The sequence below is a fragment of the Grus americana genome, chromosome 2 (genome assembly GCF_028858705.1).
Source record: "Grus americana isolate bGruAme1 chromosome 2, bGruAme1.mat, whole genome shotgun sequence".
In the NCBI taxonomy this organism is placed as follows: Eukaryota; Metazoa; Chordata; class Aves; order Gruiformes; family Gruidae; genus Grus; species Grus americana.
Genome location: NC_072853.1, coordinates 17,813,847 through 17,839,448, shown reverse-complemented (window position 1 = coordinate 17,839,448; position 25,602 = coordinate 17,813,847). Strand labels below are relative to the sequence as shown.

Below are 25,602 nucleotides of genomic sequence, written 5' to 3'. Positions count from 1 at the left end.
TCAGTCTGAGCACCATGCTAGACACTCTGTCATGAATTATGAGCCACTACAATTTAAATCTATGATGTCCCATGTTTCAGGAGGCAGCTAAAGGAAAATTAGAGACCATAAATGTAGGATATGTTGCAAAGTACTATGGAGCCTACTGTGTAAACTGAACTAGGCATTTGAAACCACCACGTTCATTTTTACCTTCTTCCTGCATCAATAACAAGCTTTGCAAAAGGTAAGAGGAATAGTCATGCTAAATAGATCAGTCCTTCATTTAATTCAAGTTGCATTCGTTTTTAAACAGCAACGCATCATTGAAATCACAAGTTTGGGGATTTAAGCTTTATTTCTGTGTATTGAATCTTTCTAGAACATAATAGTACAGTCTGCTGCTCTGCTTCACAGTTTTGGGGACTCTGCGTCCAAAGCCACCGAAAGCAAATGGAATGGCAGTATTCCAATGTATGGCCATAAATGCCTAATGCATAGACTACAGTATAAAAATAATTTCCAGAATTTTTAGCAAAGCTATAGTTTCATAATTAGAAAAATTTTCAGTGTAAACATAACTTTCAGTTAGCTAGTTTAAATCTATTAACAGGTTTATGGAAGGTCTTGCTAGCAGATTAATTTGTAATTTAAAACTGAATGAAAAAATAATATTCTAAGGGCCATTAGCCTTTGCTGTTGTCATAATCATTTGTCATTTCTCTTCCACAGGAGCTGAACTCTGCTTTTAGCTGTGTTCAACGCTGTAGCACTTCTTTAACTCCCCCTTTTTAAGGAAATTCCCTTTATTATAATTAACTCTCTGGGGAAAAAAAGAAAATCCACCAAAAAAACCCGACCCAAACCCCCCCACACCTTAAAATAACCAAAACACAAACAAGCAGATGCCTGCATTTTGGGATTGAATCTCTAATTCTGTAAGTTATACAGACTTTGACAGTTTTGTTAAAAAATTGGAAGCTTCAGTTCAAGGTTGGTTTTGCTTTGTTTTGTTTTGTTTTGCTTCATTTTGTTTCATTTTGTTTTGGAGGACATGGTGTCAGTAATTAAGCCACATTGCAACAGTCCTCCACCTTACCCTTAACTTCACTTAGGACATAGAGAACAGTATGTTCTTGCTCAGCAAACAGAAATGATGGTAAGTTTATACTCAGACATAAAAAATAATGGAGAAAAGAAGTTGTGCAGCAGTGCAATATATCCACGTGAAAGATGTCCGAACCTGTGTTATATGCTTCAAAGATGAGAGGTTATATACTATGCAGTAGGTAGCTTTTCTGCTGATTCAAATATACCAGTCCAATGCTACAAGTTCAGGTACAGAAAAGGCTGATTGAGAGATGTGAAGGATCCAGCAACTTACTGGATCTTACACAGAAAGATCCAAAAAGTCTGCTTAGCCAAGAAAGAAGACTAGGAGTTCATTTGATCAAGATATATGAATATCTTCACTAATAAGCTTTTTAGTAGAGGGAAGAAAAGTCCAGTAAGAATTCCTAATTGGCTGGAAAAAGAAGCCAGAGAAAAATTACATTAAAAGTGTTGCTCATCTTAACATTATGATTAAACATCAGATAATGCCAGGTGAAATATTAGATTCCATATTTGCTGAAGCCTTAAATAATGACTTGGCAGCTTTAGGTTTTCTTTCTTTAAGCCTTAAATGAAGGCAGACTACTTTTATAACATAAAGCGAAAAGTTTTGAACTTCAGCCCTCAAAATGTTTTACAGATGCAAACCTATTACTCCTGATACATCTCAGTTACGATAATTTATTTGCTTTATACATATATAAAAATCTCTTACTGGCATGACTGGAATTATAATACCCTGTATAATACCCATCATATCCTTGATGGTATCTGAGAATGTATGTACTGATGTGTTAGATCAGAAATACACTGAGACTAGTATTTTATTTCTGACAATGAGCAGTAACAGATAATTCACCAGGAATGTCAGAAACTGTGATTAGACAGAATGAGATTCATCCCTTCATACATCATCACAATTTCCAGCAATTTTATGGACTGCAGGCTTCTTGAATGGAGCCCTTCAAGCAAGCCTTTATGTTTAATACCCTTTGATAAATTCTTCTTTTATGAATTTCTGATCAATTTTTCAATCTATTTATAATTTATCTATCTATAACATCAATGACTTCCACAGCTTAATTATGTAAGCCACAGAAAAGTTCTACCTTTTGTTTTAAATCTTCTGCCTGATAAATCATTGAGTGTCCCTATTTATTTTAGCGTAAGAAATGAAGAATGAATGTTCCTTATTTACCTGACATATAATATTAATAATTTTGTGAAGCTTTTGTATCATAGAATCCTAGAAAGATTTGGGTTGGAAGGCACCTTAAAGATCATCTAGTTCCAACCCCCCTGCCATGGGCAGGGACACCCTCCACTAGACCAGGTTTCTCAAAGCCCCATCCAGCCTGGCCTGGAACACTTCCAGGGATGGGGCATCCACAGCTTCTCTGGGCAACCTGTGCCAGTGCCTCACCCCCCTCACAGGGAAGAATTTTTTCCTGATTTCTAATCTAAATCGACCCTCCTTTAGTTTAAAGCCATTACCTGTTGTCCTACATACCCTTTTAAATGGTCCCTCTCCAGCTTTCCTGTAGGCCCCCTTCAGGTACTGGAAGGCCACAATAAGATCTCCCTGGAGTCTTCTCTTCTCCAGGCTGAACAACCCCAACTCTCTCAGCCTGTCCTCATAGGAGAGGTGCTCCAGCCCTCTGATCAGCTTCTCTGGACTCTCTCCAACAGCTCCATGTCTTTCTTGTACTGGGGACGCCAGAGCTGGACACAGTACGCCAGAGCTGGACACAGTACTCCAGGTGGAGTCTCAGAAGAGACCTTTCCTTTCTCACTTATTTCTTTTCAAGATTTAAAAGCTTTTGCCTGTTTTATGCCTCTCCCTATAGATTCTTTTCCATAACTGTTTCCATCCTTTTTCCCTTTTCTGTACTGTTTCTCATGTTATTATACCTATCTTATGGGCTATAAATATTTATTGAAGTTGACACAATTATTTGAACAGGCTTTTTTAACTTCAGGGAGGGGGAAGTTGAGAATAAGTCATTTGTTCAAGGCTCATTTTCAAAGCTCTAGATTGCTGCTTGTTGGTGTTTTTTTTCACTTGCATGACCTACTACTGTACGCAGAAGAAATAAACACACAGTAAACATACATGAATGGCTTATTTTATTTTTTACTGACTGCTAAGTCATGACCAGGAAGCTGTGGGTTCTGACTGGTCACCTGCTTATTGGATGGCATGTAATTATTAAAAATTGCTCTGACACTGGTTTGACATTGTGTCAATCCTTAATATAAAGAAATTACTTTAGCGGGTTCATAGGATGCTTAATGGTTTGTTCTAGTTACCGGTTCATTTTACAAGTGAATTTGCACCCTAAATCACCTAAAGCGATTTTCATGGGCAAAACACATGGACAATCACAAAAAGAAGCAGCAGCATCTGAAGTTCTGAGTAGTTTGTAGGCCCCATATAACCAATGTTTTGTCTTGTCAGGATTTATTCATGAACACAAAGGATTACATTCATGTATTTAAAATATTATACTTTTGACTGTTGGGGCCTGAGACATAAAAGATGGAATTGTGAATGCATATAGTTTACCCAGTGTACAAAACATACTAATGATTTCAATCCAGAATTTAGAAACAGGAGTGATTTAGGATTACCTCTGCAGGAATTACTGTTCTCCCACAGCCCGTCACTTACTTTGCTGAATAAAGTAAACAGAGATCATGGCAGGGACTCAGAACACATGACAGGGAAGTGTGAGGTTTTAATTACTCTGGAATGACAAATGAAATAACTACATGTTTTGTTTTTGGGTTGGTTTTTGGGTTGTGTGTTGGTTGTGGAGTTTTTTCCCCTGCCTTGAGATTTATGTTATCCTCTGCTTTATGTGCAATACCCTTTCCCCCACCATACAACTCATGCAGCATAAAATACGGCTGTTTCAGCCTTGCTTGCAAGTTCAGTCACTGATGTTTCAGTCAAGACAAGAGCAATCAGTCTGCCTCACTACTCCAGCAACTGCCACCCTGAGACAACAGTAAATGACATCAAAACAAGTGCAGTATTCTGCTGGAGTAAGCACAGTAAAAGTGTTCCCTGCTAGATTATCAAGCCATCTTCCTCTCTGTATTTCTTCCAGAAACTACTGAGTCAGAGACTACAGATTTTTCTGCATTTGTTTGTTTTTATCACTGATCATGCTTTTTAAGTATTCATTAGCAAAATGCCCTAGGTCTAGACTTTTTTTATCCCATTTCCACAAAACGGAGTTAAAAATAAGCAATACTGGAAGCACTCTGGGCTGCTCTGTCCAGAGGGTTAAAGAGGGCCATGGAAGCACAAACACAGTAGTCAGTAAATCATTGCCCAAGAGGGACGTTGGAAAACCTGAGTATTCTTCTACCGTACAAGGATTCATGAGAATTATTTTTCAATTTGTTTCTGAATGTTGGTAAGACTTTGGGAAAATAGAATAGAATAGAATAGAATCGAATCGAATCGAATCGAATCGAATCGAATCGAATCGAATCCTATCTCTGTTAAGAAGAATGTATATAAAAAGCCCATCCAATGTATTACTGCTCATTTAAAAACTGCTGGTGGATATCTGTTTGACTCCAGATGAGAATAGCCTGATACATATTAAAAAGTACCATCAAAATAATGAAAACATGTATCTTCAGATAAGGCTTACAAATGTTCACTTTTGCAGTACTCATGAACATAGGAAAGGTAAGAAATTAGGAGCAGTTTCAGAAATGTTTCTTCAAGAGATGGCATTTAACCACCAGGATATACTATTTTTTGCAACAACAATGAAATAGTGCCTTCCTAAACTTTTGTACCTTAATCAGAATAAAATATTTTATACTATCACAGGAATACAATAAACTAAGGATACAGTAGAAAAATATAAAGGAAATCAACTCTGTGGAGTCTCTGCACATAAAGTAAAAAAAAAAATATGCAAAGCCTTGCATGGATGCTGCCATTCAGTCTACAGTACCTGAGAGAAAAATAGTTCAGGCTTTATTTTGACAATAAGGTGGTCCTACTCCTTCAAGAACCAATCTTCCACTCCCTATGCACCTCACTGTTTTCTTCAACTCTTGGGTTACCTACTGACTAACACAGGAAAAAAAAAGTTAGTTCTTATCTGTATCGCTTCTTGATGCAGTTCCTTTGTGACTACATAAATGCCTGAGCCACACAAGGTAGGGCATGAGCTAGAAATAAGAGTGGGAACATATTTTTTCAAAAGCCGTATCACTTTGTGGCCATGTAAAGTGTTCATTTGTACCATAATGAGCCAAGGTGACTCTGTGATTACATTTGACTCCATGCCTGACGCAAGTACATGCTGTAATTTAACAAATAGTTGTCTCACTCAGGTTTGACTCTATTATATAGTAATAAATCACACATACCAGATAAGCTTTAGCTTATTGTAGTCTAGAGGAAGACAGGATGATTCACGATTCTGGTTATGTACAAACCCCTAAAAGATGAGTGGGACAATATGAGCCAGGGGAAGGAAAGACTCCAACATGATCCCATGTCTCTTCGACTCATGAGCTAGGACTGGCCAGATCAGCCAACCTGCCCAGAGGAAAGATCATACCACTGCCTATCCATGTGGCAGAAAAAGACCACGAGAGACATCTGGACCTCAGAGAGATGTTTGGAGATAATAAATTCTTATGTGTTGATTCTGACTGTAAACAATAATTTCCAAACAAGGAAAAAAAAGGAAAAGCATAGGTTGTGCAGTTTCCACGTTTGGAGGTTTTCAAGACCAGTGTGGATAAAACCCTGAGAGACCTTGTATCATCTCAGAGCTGAGCCTGCTTTCAGCAGTATGTTGGACTAGACAGCTCCTGAGTTCTCTTCCATGCTGAATTATCCTGATCATAAAATTCTGTCGTTCTGTCTTGTGTTCCCTTACAACCTAGTTATATAGACGCATACATAAAATATTGAATTGCAGGATTAAACTCTTGATTTACATCTTCGGTTGATTTGCATTTCCATGGATATGACAGTTTATTAAAGTCAGAGTCTCCCTTTATTAAGGACTGAGTCTATTTATTATAAATGTCAGAAAGTAACTAAGTATGTCTTTTTAAAAAAAGCATAGACTTCAAGGTCTTTACTGTTAAGTCACAGAATGACGATTTTCATCACGTAACTCATGGCTACATGTGTCTATTCTGCCTGTAAAGTTTGAGACGTGTTTGTGCAATACACTTGGAAGTACAACCTGAGAAATGAATGCAGAAAAAAGCACTAGAAAAGACTGCCATGAAAGGGTACACTGGATCGAGCTGAAATGGAGTTAATTGTCCCCACAGCAGCCCTCACCGTGCTGTGCTGTGCATTGGTAGCGAGCAAGGTGTTGGTAACACACCAGTGATTTGGCTGCTGCTGAGCAGTGCTGGCACACATCAAGGCTGTCTCGCCAACATTTCCCCTCCCTCACCAGTAGGCTGGGGGTGGGCAAGATCTTGGGAGGGGACACAGCCAGGACAGCTGCCCCAAACTGACCGAAGGGATATTCCATACCATAGCATGTCTGCTCAGCAATAAAAGCTGAGAGAAAGGAGGAGGAAGGGGGGCATTCGTTATTTACGACATTTCTCTTCTGGAACAACCACTACACATACTGAAGCCCTACTTCCCAGGAAGTGGCTGGAAATCACTTGCTCGTAGGAAGTAGAGAATAGATCTTTTGGTTTTCCTTTGATTCCACATGTGGCCTTTTGCTTTTGCTTTATTAAACTACCTTTATCTTGATCCACGAGGGTTTTTTCATCTTATTTTTCTTCCCTCCCTGTCCTACTGAGGAGGTGTGATGGACCGGCTTGGTGGGCACCTAGTGTCCAGCCAGCATCAACCCACCACAAAGGGCCTTCTATTTCTACAGAAACACACGAACAAATAGTACAAAGTAACACAGAGAAGCCTCTACCTCTACTGTTAAATATGTGATTTGGTATCTTTTTCCTCTCTTAGATTCAAATATTTTTCATGTTGCAGCAACTATTTTGAGAGTACCAGAGGTAAAATCAGTTTCAAAATCCTTTTCAAATGATGGTTATGAAATGGAATCACACAACAGAACATGAAAAACATGCCATTAACCTCCACAATCACTGCAACAAATTTCCCTCCCAAGACTATCATTGGGCGTGAGCACATACATTACAGAATGCACTGTGCTTCTTGGTCTGCTCTGAATGATCTCATGGAAATGCCACAGGTGAAATGCTGAACTGCCATGCACAAAATCAAAACACAGAGGCAAACACTAGAGGACAGAAATACCTGGCTTCTACAGAAAGCTTTTGTTTCCAAGAAAGCAAACCACTTCATTTCTGTTCTCAATCCTTCAGAAAAAGAGGATGAAAACTGTAATGCACAATGCATGGATTATCAAAGACTCAAACCAGACAATACTTTTATCATTAGTATTCCACCTATTCCTGACTTTCTGCTTACCCTGTTCTACAGTTAAGTATTCTGTTATCTTCTGTTCCCTGTTTTAGAAGGGGAGAAGGACTTAACTGCTCCAAAACTTGGCTGCTTTTTGCAGTTACATCTTTTTTTTTTCCCCCCAGTTAAATCCAATAAGAAATTAATTCTATCCACTATCAGTAAACAAATACTCTGCTTTTATGATTGCACTTTCTTTGCTATACTAACAATATTTTTTTTCCATCTATTTGGCTACATCTGCAATTTTCTTCTGAAGGCATTTTTCCTGTGTTAAGCAGCATCAATTTTGCCATTATTCTTTAAATTTGAACTCAACTGTATCAGATTACAAACCATCTATCATCTGGGGCATTCAACATCCTTATTAGGATCATATTACTCATAGACATTACTGTCCTGAGTCTTTCCTCTGAGCATTAAGCACAGATTTTAAAACTTTGTATAATAACTAGTGAGAAAACAGCAATATCTAAGGCAGTGCCAACAGTCTTCATTAATAAAAAAGAAACAATTATACTTGTCACTTTCTAATTTGAAGTGATTTTTCAGGAAAACAATCACCCGGCCTGAGGTGGGTATTTTTTCTTCCCATTTTGACGTCTATTTATAAGCACTTGTGCTTCTTGTCTTGTCTGTTTTGTTTTTTTTCTCACATATATTATTATTCTCATTGGTACTTGCACTACTAAGGTGTGATTGTCTATCCCTGTCCTGCCACATTTATGTCAGGCAGAGGTTTTCCTCTGTAGCCTTACATATGAACATCATTTGATCAAGTATGTTGACTGAAAACAAATCTAACCTATTCCAACTCTGGATGGCTGCATAAATCAAATAACTGCTTTGTTACAAAGATATGATTGAGAACCTGTTGTGTTAATGCATGCGTCTGTTGTAGGTTAATTGTCAACAACAGTATACTTAATTTTTAAATGCCTTCTGAAGGCTAATTTCTATTGTAACTGAACTGGCAATTAAAAATTACCATGTAGATGTCTAACATGAATTAACTGAATCTTCCCTCAAAAAAAAAAAAAAAAGTCCTTTTCCATAATAACTATCATCTGTCTGCTCATCCTCATTTTGCTTGTAATTAGCAGTAGTTGATGTGAATATTGCTTACAAGTTCTGCAAAGCACTGAATGTTTGTCATTTTGTTCTTTCATAGCACTAGTAAAATGGGATTAAGAGTTGGAAATATTAATTTTCACCATCATTAAATTGCAAATGACAACAAAAGTATGTGAAATGTCACATAAGACATCATGTACATTTTAGAAAAAGTATAGTTAAGGAATATGAGAGTGAGAGACTTTTTCTTCTAGATATTACAGGAGGCCTACAGCGCTAAAACCAATTGTCCCAGGGAATGATCCCAGGGCATCAGGCCATGAATGCAGGGTGATACTACCTAAGGCTCCTCCAGAGCGAATGGGCAACATTCAGGGTGGGTAGCACTTGGACATAATTTCCTCTGAGCCCTTCTGCACTGTTCTAAGATCTATTTTTTTCTGTTCTTACTACTCGAAATATCTGAGATGTTCTGTTGTCATGTGCATTGTAAACCTCCACAGTGATCGTTTTACAATGTTATATAAAGGCTACAAGCGTGTGAAAATGTGTGATGCTATCAAAATGCATAGTGCCATCCTGGAATAGTGATCAATGACTACATTATGAATAATGAAGCTTATTATAAGGATCTTGAAGTTTATTATAAAGATGAAAAGAGTTTTAAGTATTTCAGACAAAACCTTTGAAAAATGGAGGGGTTTTGTTGCATCTAAATTAAGGGAAAGATTTTTTCACAAAATGTAATTTCATTCTCCACACAATATTTAAAACAAATGCAAAGGAAGTGTTTCTGTTCAGAAAACAATACACAAAAACATTGTTGCAAGGGAGAAATTAATTTTGTTAGCCTTTGTTCTCTAACGGTTGTCTATTTTAACACAACTGATATGATGCACAAAATATGCAATATCAAACAAAGAAATATTTAAATATATTTCAGAACAGAAATAAATTGCCTATGGTTTCACCAACATAAATTTCATTCACTATGTATCATTTTACATTGTATCTAGATTTATACAGGAAAAAATTATAATTTTGTTAAAATCAGAAACAGAGTGATAGTCTAGATAATACAATACTTCAAATTACTATAGAAAATTCTATGCCTCCTTTACATTTTAGGAAAACTAAATAGGATACATTTTAAAACACCCAAGAATACACTATCCATAAGAGAAAAGTGAGGTGAGTTATTTTGTTTTAAAAGGAGTAATTACATCATATTTCAAATTTATGTTTGGTAACAGAGTACTAAGGTGTCCTACTATTTTGTATGAACGTGCCAGTGGTAGGTCAAATGTTAAAACACTACACAAAGATTTTCTTAGAAGTACACTCTTATCCAGAGAGCACAGAGCTGAAAATTTTGGTAGGTGATTGGTGTTTTTTTGTCATGGTAGAAGTGAAGTACATTTTTCCTACAACATTTGAGACACTGCTACACTCTCAAACACCTTCACATTAATGCACACCTTCATGTTAACAAATAATTAAAAAAAGCACAATTATATGTTCTTTTGTTGTGGTTTAACTCAGCAGGCAGCTAAAACAACCACACAGCCCTTTACTCACTCCTCCACCTGAGGGATGCGGGGAGACAATTGGGGAAAAAAAAGGTAAAACTTCTGGTTTGAGATAAAGACAGTTTAATATGACAAAAAAGGAAGAGAGTAATAATAACATCAACAAAAGCAGCAGCAGCAGCAGCAGCAGCAACAACAACAACAATAATAATAATGATAAAAGCATATACTAAACAAGTGATGCACAGCACAATTGCTCACCACCTACAGACCACCGATGCCCAGCTAGTTCCCGAGCCATGATGTAAACCCTTCCCCTAAGTTATATATTTAGCATGACATCATATGGTATGGAATATCCCTTTGGCCAGTTTACATCAGCTGTCCTAGCCGTGTCCCCTCCCAGCTTCTTGTGCACCGCCAGCCTCCTTGCTGGCAGGGCAAGACAAGAAGCTGAAAAATCCATGACTTGGTGTAAACATTACCTAGCAACAACCAAAATATCAGTCTGTTATCAACATTATTCTCATTCTAAATCCAAAACACAGTGCTATACCAGCTACTAGAAAGAAAATTAACTCAGCCAAAACCAGGACATCTTTGAAAAGAAATTGTGAACCTTATTCAGACTACAGCAGTTCTCTGAATCGAGAGCTCTAAGCACATACTTTATGACAACCATTATTTTCTATCACTTTCCAGTCTATCCATTAAAAATGTATTGGTTAATTCAAAACTAATTATCTCAAGTTCAATTAGTCTAATACCTTTGGTTTGTTGGTTTTTTTCTTTGTTATAACCCAGCTCTCCCAGCATGTAGGAGAAGAATTTGTCAATTTGTTTTCCAACAACAGCTAAATTAAGCTGGTAATCAGAAATAGAAGATACAGATTTAATGTCTTTCCCTAGGATACTGTGAAATACATACTTTCCATCCTCATCCGCTGTCATCAAGAGACTGCTCTAAGCACATCATTCATAGAATATTCTGGGAAGGAAGTTCTACCACTTTGTCTATACAATTTAACTAGGGTCTTAAAAATTGCCTTAAAAATTCAGACTAGAGTACATGCTGGAATCCAGGACATCCATGTCAAAGCAGCCTAGAAAATCATTCTTGTTTTCTGCTAAGTGATTATTAAATATTCCATTAAAAGTGACCAACAGCAAAATAAGGGACTGAAATATTCCAACCAAAGTATCCTAGAGGCAAGCATTAGAAAACTCTTACCTGTTCAGATACTCTCAGAATATTTAACTCTGAACTGCCATATCCTGGATAAATTATCCCATAATGACATTGCTACTTCTTTCACCAATGAATGTTTCAAACTCTGACTTTTTACTTAGGCAAAAATGGGGAAAATAGTTTCCTCAAACTAGACAGCAGATATATAGTAGAAGTTTGAGTGTTTTTTAAATCAATAGGTGTAATAGTCATGTAAAGCAACAAAATGTCTAAGAAATTACTTTATATTACTACTTATTATCTAGATAAATCAATATGTTTTTAGTAGTTTTACAAATTATGTACTATTTGTTTTCCAGAATGAAAAATCAAGAGCCTGGTTTTAGTTTTAGAAGTATACTTCTACGTAGACTTTAAGATATCTTGAACTAAACCTCAAGCTATAGTCTAAGGGGATATAAAGTATTACCACTGTAAATCTAATTAACAGATTTTTGTTAATTAAGCTTTCCAAATGTATTTTTCCTAACATATGGGGGTATACTTTTGCATAATTGAATACATCAATCTAATTTAGGGAATATAAATTACAAGCTAAAAAAAGAATATGCTCTCAATCTGCTTCTCTACATGAGCAATTATTAAATTAGCATTGTATTTTTTTATGTTTTGTAAACAGATAATATGAGAATTTCCATATATAAAATAATCTTATTATATCATTTAAATATAGCCAAAGCCTTTTGCAGAAAAAAAAAATCATTGTCGTTTGAAGCTCATGACTGAATACATAAAACATATTCAAGAGTAAGCGAATGCACATTTAGCTATTCAAGTGATTCATATTGTCTGTATGTCATTGGTGTTACCTCACTAATAATTATTATAAATCATTATTTAAAAATTATTTTGGCTGACAGCTAGTTCAAAAGATTTCAGTTTAACAGTTTGAAAAACTCAATGGCAATTAAGTAATATTCTAATACAGGTAATTAACTATGTAGGTGGCAGTATGAATTAACTCAAATTAGGAAATACTATTTGCTAAAGCTAAGCCTTAGTGTATACGTTTCTACTATACCCTGAAGTAGTAAGGAGTATTACTTATAAGCATCACTTGTAGAAACTGAGACTGATGTTTTCAGAACAATATAGTAATCTAATTTGGGATATTTTCTTATTATAAAATTAAAAATAATAGAGTTTATTTGGCCTATGCTATATAGGGTGGGGTTTTGTATTCATAAGAAGAAAACAAGACTCTACTGACTTTAACTTGGCTGGCCAGCCACCTATTGTATCACCTGTTGTTCAAATGCCTGTCTGTTGTACAGAACCCTCATAATGCTTTATGAACCAGTTAAGAGCTTAAGATTTTACTGGACACTATCACTTTTATTTATGGTTTCATATATGTCCTCTTTTTTGTGAGCCAATGGTATATTTAAACCAATATAAGAAACACAAGGATTTGTCATATTCACGTGTTTCTTGAGTGGAGTGATGCTATGTTACCATAAAACTACCAGGCCAGAAAAACACAGAACGTATCATTTATTTTTTCTACTTAATTGAACCTGATCTTGAAAGAGGTTGTTTACTATTTTATTTCTTCTACTTGTTTTACACAATGCCTCTACACTGAGATTAACAATTGCAGAAGCCAGCCTAGCAAAAATATTGTTACTGCTGCTAGGTCAACAAACAAACAGAAATTCTCTCTAAAGTTAGTATATTTCGAATAAAACCCAAACCAAAAAGCGGTGTGGCTACTCAGCTAAGGGTGTAGTATCTCACAGACCAGAATGGAAATTTCTCAGTGAGTGTAACACCAGCCATACCCCCAGCACATTATATAGTGAAACCACGTATATGGTTTGCTGTACAGAAACTCCTCCAGAGAGAATGTGTGGCCAACAGGTGTGACCAGTGCTACTTCCCCCAGCTCTCTGCTGGAATGACTCCATGCCATTCACTTTCTGACATTATGAAATTCCCTGAAGGCTCCACCAATCCTTACCAGTACAACAGTCCATGGCATTCTGTTTCTAAATATATACATTTTTAATACAATAATGATTGGAATGGTTAGATCTACAAGCAGTGAAGTAAATGAGCCTACCGTGGCTTTCATCTTGATGTTACATCCTTGGAATATATTTGGAAATTATTTTACAGCTGCAATTAGAATAATTACATTTATGCCATAATTACATTTATGCCATAGTAACAACCATTACTGTTTTGTTTTGTTTTGTTTTCAGCAAGACTACCTACGGACAAAAGGAAAAGTAACAAAAGTTATCCTTCCACATCTCATCATCTTTTTTTATTTACCACATTAAAATTGCATAGTTGACTTACCATATTGTAGGTGGTTCAGAACCTTCTACTTCCAAATAATCATATTTTTCTTCCATTTGGAAATCTGTAAATATGAGCGAGATAGTATCCCCAGGCTCTGCCACAATTGTCCATGTGCAATCCGCATTATTATGATACTCATTAGGAAAGTTGGGGCTCGAAATGATACCACTGGATCCTCTCATAGTTCCTCCACATGCATCCTCAGCTGTTTAAAAAAAAAAAAGTCATTAAAATCACCCCTTAGAAATGTGTACTTTCTTGTTAAGAATAGAATTTTATTACCTTTTAGGTGAACAATTGCTTAAGGATTTTAATGTGTTAGACCGAAACATTAAGGTGTTAACAGGTAATTGTTTCCGATTTCAATTATTTAAAAATTATTATACTAGTGCCAGCACATATTTTTACAATCTACTATATATTATTTTGATTAGCATTGTTTCACTCATTTGACAATAGCATGCAAAAATTTCATTATTTCCTCTTTTGCTTTAACCAAAAATGTTTTCATAAAGTAAATTGGGTTTAATCCCTATTATATGCAGTCTGACGCATGACATGCAGCAGTCTCATTACACTGAGAAAAGAAGCATGAGAATCCTACCCATCTTATGCTAATTGTATTATCATATTTTATTTTAGCGAACAACTAGTGATGTTTAAGTTTGTTTTCCAATAATCTTTTTCCAATTGTCAAACAGCTGATCAGTTTCAAACCAAAGCCATTCACGGGTGATTTCCCAAATGTCATACGTGAGACACTTTCACAAGTAAGATGCTTACATCAGAGTTGTGTTAAGCAGTGTAAGTTTTAATAGAGCAAGTATTTCAAATATGACCATAGGAATACATTTTTCATGACATATGAGTAATTGTGAAATTATTTGACCAATTATCACAACCAATTTTATATTGGTTGTGAATACACCAGTAAAGCCCCAAAATGGAAGAAGGCTCAGAGGAGATGGGTAAGGGTGGTGTGCCCATAAAGTTCAGGCAATAATGCAGGGTGTGACTGAGCACAACTGTTGCAAAGAATCTGACTTTTATCTCAGCACACAGAGGACCAGAGGGTGGCCTTTGTTTCAGATAAACAGCTACCAACACCTGCGCAGATTAACTTGTGGTGGAAATCTTTCTCCCTGAGTTCATTAAGATGGTGAATGTTTCCCTGAATTCATTGAGAGCATGAACGTTTCCCTGAGTTAGCGACACCAGTGTAGGGGAAGTGAGATTTGGCTCAGCCCAACATGGAGTATAAAAACTAGACAAATAACAAAAGAAAGTCAAAGACAGCAACAGGCTTAAGCTGGCTTCAACCCATGTATTCCTTTCAGTGACTGGGGATGCCCGGTGTTGTGATGGTGAGCATATTACAGATACTGGTAAGGGGAATCACAGTGGTATCGTGATAAAACTGTACATTGCAATTGCTATATATTTTGCTAAGTGTAACATAACAATTATATTATTATGCAATATATTTTGTATCACTTCGCTAAATTAGAAGTCTTGTGTAACATCAACTATCTTTAAGTAAGTAAATTTGATATGAAACAATACATCCTCTACATGCAGCATATCTACAAGAACCCGGTCAGAGAGTATTTGACAAAATAATGCTCTATTTTCTAACATACAATCTTATGCTGAATAAACTAGGTAAATATTGGAGGCTTACAAAATCAGTTATAACACCAGCAGAACTAATTCTATGAGAAAACAATTCTCAAATAGTGATTCACAGATTTTATTTGGTAAGGTAAGAGAACATGACTGATGTTGTGTATCTTATATCTTAATGGTGCATATATGCCTAAGAACTAAAAAATTGGTTTTCATGCTCTCATGTCAATTTTTTTTCTCCATGAGCTAATAAAATGGATTGTGAATGTTGTGCTACTACTTTCAGAAATGGAAATACCTTTCAAATACCTTCTATGGAAATACCATATTACTAGATAGAAATACCGGATGGCATTACTTATTCAGTTTATTATCCAAATGTTTGAAGCATACCTGAAAAGCACTTCTTGTTTCTGCTTAATTAGAGTGCTAACATGAATAAAACTTGCCCTAGAGCCTGAAAAAAACAGTCAATATTCCTGAAAAATTAATGATAAGGAAAAAAAAATGAGTATAGCATTACAGAACAAAAGCTTTAAAGAACTCTGACACACAAAACTTACTTCTAATGGAAAGAAAAATTTTAATGACTGTAAGAAACTTCTTAATAACAGTAATTTAGGAGTTTAAAACAGCAGGTTTTTTCTCTTAAAATTCTGCTAAATTATTATATGACCAGATAGAAAACTAAAGTAAAAACATATCTTGGGTTTAATCTTACTAATTAGCCAGTGCATTTAATATCCAGTAAATACAACAAAACTGAGGAACCTCATCACATCATAGGTTCAAGTCCTTTACTGTGAAAGTAATAAAATATAAGAAAGGTAATAATGAAGTTTTGTTCTCATGCATTAAGGACAACTAGGAGAATAATTTTTGATTGTTAGTTCACAGAAGTAAAATGTCCATTAAAACAATGGGTAACATACTGGTTCAACGATTTTGAAGGATCTGTATAATGATATTTAAATATTGATTGAAATATGTTTTATCAAGTACTTATAGGTAAATTTTCATAGCTAAATTACTGAAGTTTATGCAAACTGGAAAGCCAAACAGTAGCACGTGAAATAGCTTTTCAGCTCATGTAATAAGTTAAAAGCAGAAAACTAGGAGTATTATGCAAGACTAAAGACTTTGGAATAGCTTTCTCTCAGACTCAAAAATAGAAGTGCTTTTCAAAAATACTGTACTACAGAACTAATTTTTTTTCCCTTTCACAAATTCCTAGTAATATAAAAAACTCTTCACTAAAAATGTTGCTATACTCTACCAATACTTAAAAGAATAAATAGAGTGACTGTGTTTGAACACACAAGCTGTGTCAATGAGCACGTCTGCTGTTTCTGAGCCACAACTGTTTAGAGATTTTTGCCTAAATGTAATTTTGCTATCATCAGCAAAATAGCCCAGATAAATCATCATGTATTGTGTTCTGATTCATGTAGCAAATTTGCCACAAATAAAATTAATACTAACTACATTTAAATGCCGTAAATATAGCCAAGAGCACATAAGGTATCATTTTAGCCTCTGTAATGCAAGCATTGGCCCAATAAATACCAGAATTACTATGCTGTGTTCCTATATTCCTCCACCTACAATATCATTTGCTTGTGATTTATTTGGTTCCAATCTTGTAGTCAGATCCTCATAGGTAAAAACTCACATCTGGGAGAAGGCTAACAAACATTAATCCCCATGAAAATGTCCAGTGTCTTAAGTTGTGAAGCCGCTGGAAAAAAGAATTGATCTTCAAGTAAATTGGCAAGCACTGAAATTGACAGCAGTTCTACTGCTGACTTCATAATGCATACCACCCTGACCAATAAAAGAAAATGTAATAATTGTTTCTGTGCAATCCACTTTTAACACCTGTATTTCTATCACATTGAAACAGCATAATTCCTTCATGTCAGCTATGAAACATTACAAACAAAAGAATAACTGGGAAGAGAACATTTGGCCCATCTTCATGAATGCGCAACAAGTCCAGTAACAGTATGTGAGCAAGGGAAAAAGAGAGGAAAGATAAACATTGCAGTGATTTCTGTGCAGAGTCCTGAGAATCTCTCTCTTTTAATTGCCTTTCCACAACTTTCTGAATTACCTCTGTCAAACCACTGAGGTAGCAGTCCTCAAAGATACTTAAATGCCAAACACTACAAGCACTGCAATCAAAATGTAATAACTAAACAGCAGTTAAGCACCTAAATGCCTTGAAAGAATTGTGTATCTGTCCCTGCTCTTTTAAATGCAGAGAAAAACATTCACAGGAACAGTGAGAAGACAATGCTTTGGTTAACACTTGATAGAATCTGACATTACGCAATTACAAATACATAGCTAACGTTGATGACATGAAAAAAAAAATCTACTTTTAAAATTCTTACCCCTATTTTCAAATGAAATTTATTTTGTCACGTACTGGAAAAATTTATCTAAACTACAAACTTGCAAATGTGATAGGAAGGCATAAGTGCAAAAAATATGCATACTGCCAAGATGTCATTTTTCCAAACATACTTCTCTGATCTTAACCATATGCTGAGAGGGGAAGATTTTTCAAAGTGATATGCAAGTGGGGACTTTGCTTAGAAAAGCTTTTCAAGGTATTATGAATTCAAATTAAGATCTATATTTGAATATGCATAAGGACTCTTATGCAGAGGGAGTATCACTGATATTATGATGTGAGTGATGATTATGAGAGTACAAAGGTTTTGAGGGTTTGGGGTTTTTTTTGGTTTTGTGGGTACAGACTAGTATTTATTTATATACATAGATGCATGCAGCTTTTTTTCTTTTTATTTTTTTCTTTTTTTAATTATGGCTAAATGCCCACCAAAAAAAAAAAATGAGCATACATTTAAATAATTTCTGGTGACAATTAATTTCATAAAATTTTATATTTTCTTTTCTAACAAGCTTCCTGGTTCCTTTTTTATAATAAACTTTGAAAATATATTTCTCTAGATATTCTTATTTAAATTTAATTTTCTGCTTATTCTCATAGGTTTCAGTGATATTCACAATAACATTACATAAATATTGGACTGTAATTTTCAAGAAGATAGATGATCAAAGACAGGCAAAGTTATCAGTGATTTATAAACCATGCAAATTCATGGATTTCAATGAGATTGCACAGCAGATCAAGCTTTAATCTGGCACTTAATGTATCAAGTTATCTTATCTATCTAGATATTTATAGTGTACCGAATAGTTAAACTGAAGTGTGTAACTCATCACAGAGTAATAGATGTCTGCTATCTATTCTTGAAAATAATGCGGGGGGGAAGAGTATAGCAACTTTCCAAGTTTAAACAATGATCTTTACAATAGCCAATAAAAGTTGTGAGCAAGCTGAGCCATTTTTGAAGAAACACATCAAGAAAAGCTGAGAGGACCTGCAGTAATCCGTCTACCTTGATCTTAGCTACAGAGACTATGAAATTCATGGCATATTCTTCACAGTGTACTTCAAGTCCAACCCCAGACATACTGTTGTCTGCTCTTCCAAATTTTAGACAGTCTTATTTCAGACAAATTAGCTGAGCAATCTAAAGAGATCAGCACTCTATCAACCCCTCTTAAACATTTTACAGTCATATTAATTACTGCTTTTAAATATGCACATTAATAACTACCTTTCATCTGAAAATCACAAAAGATCTTTACAGTAGAAAGCAACCAATTCTTTCAGAAACTCCACTGCTCTTCAAAAGAATTTAATATAGGCAAACACATAACACTAACTACTAATTCCATTAGTGTGGTGAAAAACTGCTTTACCTGTTTCTGCATAGCAAACACATGCACAAATGCCCCTGTCTACACAAACTCTAGCCATCTACAGAATTTTATTTGAGGCTCAACTGATGCCTTAAACATTGGTATCTAACTGCTAAGATTTCTGATGGGAAACTGAAGAAAACAGGGACCCTGAATCATGTCATTCTCTACTCTATTACCCCATATTTATCATAAAATAAAAATAAATTAACCACTTCTATGCATAAAATAATTATGTGGAAAGGGAAGCACAGTTCTAAGTATTTTCAGACATTTCCAAATGAAAGGTATTGCTTTATACATCCCTCTGAAACAGTTCATGATTATTTGATGCAATAAAGTAGGATGGAAATGAAAATTAGTTATGCAGATAATACTTTGACATTTTTCCAAGACCACAACCCTTTAGCTGTAATTTCAATTCTGACAGGAAAAAAAAAAAAAAGGTTTTGTTATAAAATTCTACCAGTGTTTTCTAAATAAGATTTTTAATCAATTGCCTTCATATTCAAAGTAAAGGGTAAAAATGAGATTATCTTCTCCAGGCAGTAACTTGGCATGAGAAAGCAAATATTATTCTCTATTAAAGAGGCAGAACACTATCTTAGGTATAACTTAAGTTATACAAACATTTCTGAATCAGAAGGTAGTTTCTTTCCCAAGGACCTTGTCTCTTTTTGTTACTTCTGAAAGTTTATCAGAGGTTAGCTCTAAATAAAGAATAAATAAATAAATAAATAAATAAATAAGAAATCTCACCTAGACAGCAGTCCCACTGATCACTGTTTAGGGAGAGATTTTTTATCTTTTCAGTAGGTGCTCATTATGATTTTTTTAAAAATAAGCCTATAAAAATTATATATAACTATTTACTGATTTTTTTTGATGAAACTCAGATTTATCTTGACTTGAATATTATTACTACACAAGCATTTTATGCTTAGTATTTTCCCCTTTATAGGTCTATATTTATATACTCAGATTGTTTTTACAGAGCACAGCATTGAGAAGCAGCTTCATAACACATTTTGAACTTAATTTTTCACAAGTCTGAATTTGCTGGTTTATCCATCAGCAACATTCACAAATTTCCAGTGTCACAACTGGCCAGTGTTTAATCCAATGCTCTTGTATGCACTTCAGCTTTGCAGTTTTCTGCACACATTATACTGCTTTCATTAAAAAAAAAACCCCAAACCTTAGAATGTGTTTCTCATTAAGTTTCATCATTGGCTGTGCTACAGACAAGCAGCAGAAAGGAAACTATATACGCTGAATTGGAAAGCACCTGAAAAAGTTAAGCTCAGTTTTAAAGTCTGTAGTGTAATTGATTATGAAATTTTCAAATGAACACAGTAATAGATTACACAGGCAGTCACAAAAATACCTGTAAGAAGCTCCATAGACAATGCCATTTTCTAGCAGAGTTGCCTCCGCTCCCTCCTTTGCATAAACTATAGCACTTACTCCTTTTGTTGCCTACCCACCTTTCTCGGAGAGTCTGTATATGTCTATTGCAGAATTCCAGAGGTGTCAGCTGTTCTGCTATGGCTCTGTGATTTTAATAATGTTATTGATCTGTGATTGCATATGAATTCACAGTTCTCATGTTTCCCATGCTACATAGGTTTGCGTACAGGTATTTGAGATGTGTCTCTGGTCACCCCACTTCCTCAAGAAGGGTGCAAGAAAATCCATCACCCTGCCCTGTGTGTGCTTCCACTCTCATCCCCTGTTCCCCAGTAAATCTGCAAGCTTTGGTCACCAAACCCAATAAACCTAGTTTAAAGACCACTTCATGAGATTAGCAAGCCTCTTGGCAATGGTGTTCTTGCCCCGCTAAATAAAAACTAGTCATCCAACTAGTTTAACTTAGTCTCAATAATCTAACGCTCAGAGTCAGAGAGTAAATTAATGGGTCTTTATAGAGAACAGCATATGTACTATAATGCTTATTACATTTAATTTAATATCCTGATACATTCTAAAAAATCCAAATATAATGAAAGCTATATATATATAGAGATATATAAAGTTTCTGAAAAACATTTATATGTTGGCTTTTTCTATAAATCTGCAATAATAGAAAATGTCTGCTTTTCCTCATAATTTATCAACAGAATAACCTTACAGCTTTCAGACATTTAAATTAAATGATTGCAAACCATCCATCAATTAAAAATCTTTAAGGATTGCTTTGCAGAAGATTTGTCATTAATGACTGACTTTTACACAAAATTCATCCAGCTGTGGAGGAGAGGGACATAAAACATTTCTTGAGGACATATGGAAGTCTTACTTTCTATGGCTTTGTATTGCAATTTGTAAAACTCACAGATTTTAAATTCCAAATAAACCCAAGGATGATTACAAATTGACACAATTCACATCCTCAAATCCTTCACTTTGCACTTGTATGCTCAGTATAGCTCTAAAATTCATACAGATTTGACAGCCAGCAAAAAAATAAAATAATAGCATCTGTAGCTAGAAAGGTGAGGAAGCTCAGGAGCTTAAACGGTGCTCTAGCAGAAGTTACGTGGAATAAACTGCCTGCTAACCTGCCTCTTTTGAAATAGAACCACAAAAACAAGCTATGCCATGGGGAAAACAGCTTGTGCCCACCTGGACCCCTGTGCTGGACAAAATTAGCAGGGGAGCTGCAGAGGTGACACGTGTGGGAGGAGGCCATGAACCGCCCTGTGCCAGTTCTAGCCGGTTCCAGCCAGCTCTGCAAGGACCGGTACTGACCCGCTGCCTGACAAGATGAGGAGCCACTGGCGCAGGTAGGAGGCCACATGGGAGGAGGCACACAGGGAAAAACGGGAGGAAACATGTGGGGGGGGGGGGGTGGACACGCCGATGACTGCACAGAAGGGAGGTCCTGATGGTGAGGTGTGTCAGGAGCAAAGGGAGCAGAGACCGGGACGGGGAGGAGGGGGTCTGGAGCAACATTGAAGCAGGCAAGGGGAAAGAAGGGTCTTTTCCTGAAGTGTTTTTGTCGTCTTTTGTTTTTGCAAATCCTGAATTGGTAACTAAATATTTGTCTTAACTGGCAATAAATTAAAGTTTGGGCAGATCCTCAAAAGTGGCTGGTTTTCCCCCAAGGAAACGTCATGTCGTGGGTGTGACTGAGGTGAGTTGGGCTCTTCTGAGGGGTGACCGGTGGGAAAAGTAACTCTTTTCTAGTAAACACTGCACAGTGATTTCATTTATTATTTTATCTATAAAGAAGGAAGGAAAAATGTTAACATTGGAAAAATCTTGGCACATAAAGCCAATAGCTTGGGGTTTTTTACCAAAAAAAAAGGTGACGTGTGCAGTCTGCTGAATTCTTACCTATATATTTGGAAAACATCAGAAGCTGTTTAGTTAAAAATGTAGATAGGTGGTTCACTTTTTTAAATTTTCTGGTTTTCTAGACTGAGACTTGAAATTTGATGGATTAACTCGCAAACACGTTTAATAAAGTAAGATAACCCATCAGTCTGTACATCTTGCTGTTTTCCAGCAAGACAATGAAATTCATCTTCTTCTCACATAAAAATTAACATTGGGGAAGGACTGGTACTTTTATTGCTTACAAACAAAACAAGGTAATTGTTCTTCCTTGTGTGAGCACAGCAGAAGAAATTAAAAAGAAAAGATTTCTTGCTGATCAAACTTTTTCCAGTTGCTTTGTGAAACAATAAAGCTTAGCAGTTCTGCAGTGTTAAATTAAGATTTTAATTCAGATTTCACAGTTCTCAAGCCTGATATTTACTGTTTGACTTGCTGAGGGGAAGAGGGCTTAAGAGTAAATTCATTAAAAATGGAATACAGAGGAAAGCAGAAATTACTTTAATTAATTGTTCAGGCAAAAAAAAGGAAAAAAAAGACCTAATGTTGGGGTGGGCTCCAAGATGGACCAATGGCGGTGGTGCCTCTGTGCGGACATATTTAAGAAAGGGTAAAAAAACCCTGTGTAGCAGCTGACAGAGAGAGAGAAGATAACCTGCAAACACCTCGATCAGTGAAGGAGGGGGAGGATGTGCTACAAGCACTGGAGCAGAGGTTCCCCTGCAGTTGGTGAAGAAGACCATGGTGATGCAGGTTGTTCCCCTGAAGCCCGTGGAGGACCACAGTGGAAGAGATATCCACATGACAGACTGTGGAGGATCCCATGCCACAGAAGGTGTATAAGCACTGAAGGAAGCTGCAACCTGTGGAGAGCCCATGCTGGAGCAGGTTCTCTTAACAGGAACAGAAGGATTTCAGAGATTCAAATGTTGCTCAAACTCCTCCTTGAATTTTTTTTACTACAAATTACTTCTGCTTTTAAAGACTACTTCAAAATGTGTTATTGCTTCATCCCCAGTTGAAGTTCATCCTTGTCATATCAAAAGCTATGCTTCTGAAAAAAACCCATATATTTGAATAAATATTTAAATATTTCAATTTCTGAATTCTATTTTGACTAATATTACCAAGTTGGCTAGATTAGGGGGAAAAGTCAGACTTTTTTGATCAAACCCAACAAAGCATAGATATTTTTGTTAGTGTTTTAATGAAATAGTACCATGAAATCAAAATTGAAATTTCAATAAAACAATGGACTTTTAGGTTTCTCTTGATTTGTATCATAAAAATTACTAAGGTCTATTTTATTATCAGGTACATCATGTTACCAATTTTCCAGTTTTAAATTCATTTATTAATAATACCTAATTAGAATTTCACAGAATTTATATTGCCTAAAATATCAATTTACAGTTAAGTTGGCAAGTACCTGTTCGGAAAATTTATCATTTTTCAAAAATCTCTGAATATATAATAGAAATATTTGACAATATGTATGATGAACACATTTTAACCTTAAGTAAGAGTTGTCACCTGACAACTCTTAAATCTTATGAATTGTTCGTATGTGAATTACCTCAAAAAAAAAAAAGAGCATAAAAGCATCTCAAAGCATCAATAACTCACACATTTAAGATATGCAAAAGCAAAAAAAGTATCAGCCAAAGAAAGACACATGTCTTCATAAAATCTTAGTATCTTGAGTCTAGTCATGCCTTTACCTAATAGAGACACTTAAGCTATGAGCAATCACTTTGTACTTCCTTTGGATTTAGAGATAAGAATAAAATCTGAAATCTCTCCCTACAATCAATATGAGGATTGTCCACAGGAAGTATCCCCTTTTCTGTAGTGGCCTATAGAGGAAACCTAGTACAGCCATACTCCTTCCTTAGGCAGCTCCATTCATACCTGCGTACATCTTGGTGAAAAGAGTCTAAGACTCTGAACAGACAGTAAAACATGTCGTCTTTTTCAACACTCTTACTTACCTGTCCTAACACACTTCAGAGTTACGGGACAATTTGAATATGTCAAGACCTGAACAATAGGTACTATATGATTTCTTTATCTAATCTGCAACTAAATCCATAAAGTGGGACCAAATCCTTAGCTGGCTGTGTGACACTGAAATTTGTGAGTTGGCAGGTTTATCTGCAGGCTTATTTCATTGTGGGCACTGACATGACATACTCAAGCCATTGTACAACAATTCTAAGTGCATTATTATTATTTCCTTTTCTGAAACAATTAGATCCAGACTAATAATGATTAAACTGCTAAGATTTACATTATGCTAGCAATAAATTCTTGGCTTAGTTATATAGAAAATATGCTTCCTCTTCAGCCATAACAATTTAAGGGGTAACACTGTGTCTTCAAAGAAGTGTTTATACCTATGAGATACTGCTGCAAAGGGCATTTATTATACTTGGAAAAAAACCCCTTCTTTATTTTAAATCTCATTCATAAGAATTACACTATCTGGGAAGCATTTCCTTTTCAGAAGGAAAAATATGTTTAAATATATAGTAAAATATAGTTTGAAAGATTTCAATAATTTTGATTTATTTGAGCAGAACATCCAGTCTTTGACTATCTAAAAGGAGGCTACGGAAAAGATGGAGTCAGACTTTTTTCCGTGGTGCACAGCAAAAAGACAAGAGAAATTTGTCACAAATTGTAAATTAGGATATTCCATTTAGATATCAGGAATAAAAAAAAAATATTGCTATTTGAGTGCTTGATTTTGATATTAGGTTATGTAGAGAGGCTGTGGAACTTCCATTCTTGGAGATTTTCAAAAGTGAGCTGAACAAGACCCTAAGCAAATATATCTCGCTTTAAAGTCAGATTTGAGAGGTGTGTTGGATTTGATAATCTCCTTGGGTACCAAAATAAACTATCATTTCTATCCACAAAAAAGAGGAATATGTATTGTCTGAATTAACTTACTGTTTTTCAGATTTCCCTGCACATAATGGAGTACAATATTTAGAACAAGATCAGAGGGAAAAAAGAATACTTCCTTCTGTTTTATTTTCAACTCTCTTAGCCTGATATTTAAAGTTGTATTTTTTTTCCTCAGAACAAGTGCATCGACTTTAAGTTTTACACCATCC

At 35.5% G+C, this 25,602-nt stretch overlaps 1 protein-coding gene across 1 annotated transcript in view; it reads right to left on the bottom strand.

Annotated features, from left to right (window-relative positions):
• The window catches only part of CSMD3 (CUB and Sushi multiple domains 3), a 721,079-nt gene that overhangs the window by 514,995 nt on the left and 180,482 nt on the right, over positions 1-25,602 (bottom strand). The window contains exon 5 of the mRNA XM_054816701.1: positions 13,715-13,922. Within this exon, the coding sequence (XP_054672676.1) occupies positions 13,715-13,922 (208 nt within the window). The remainder of the gene's footprint in view (positions 1-13,714; positions 13,923-25,602) is intronic.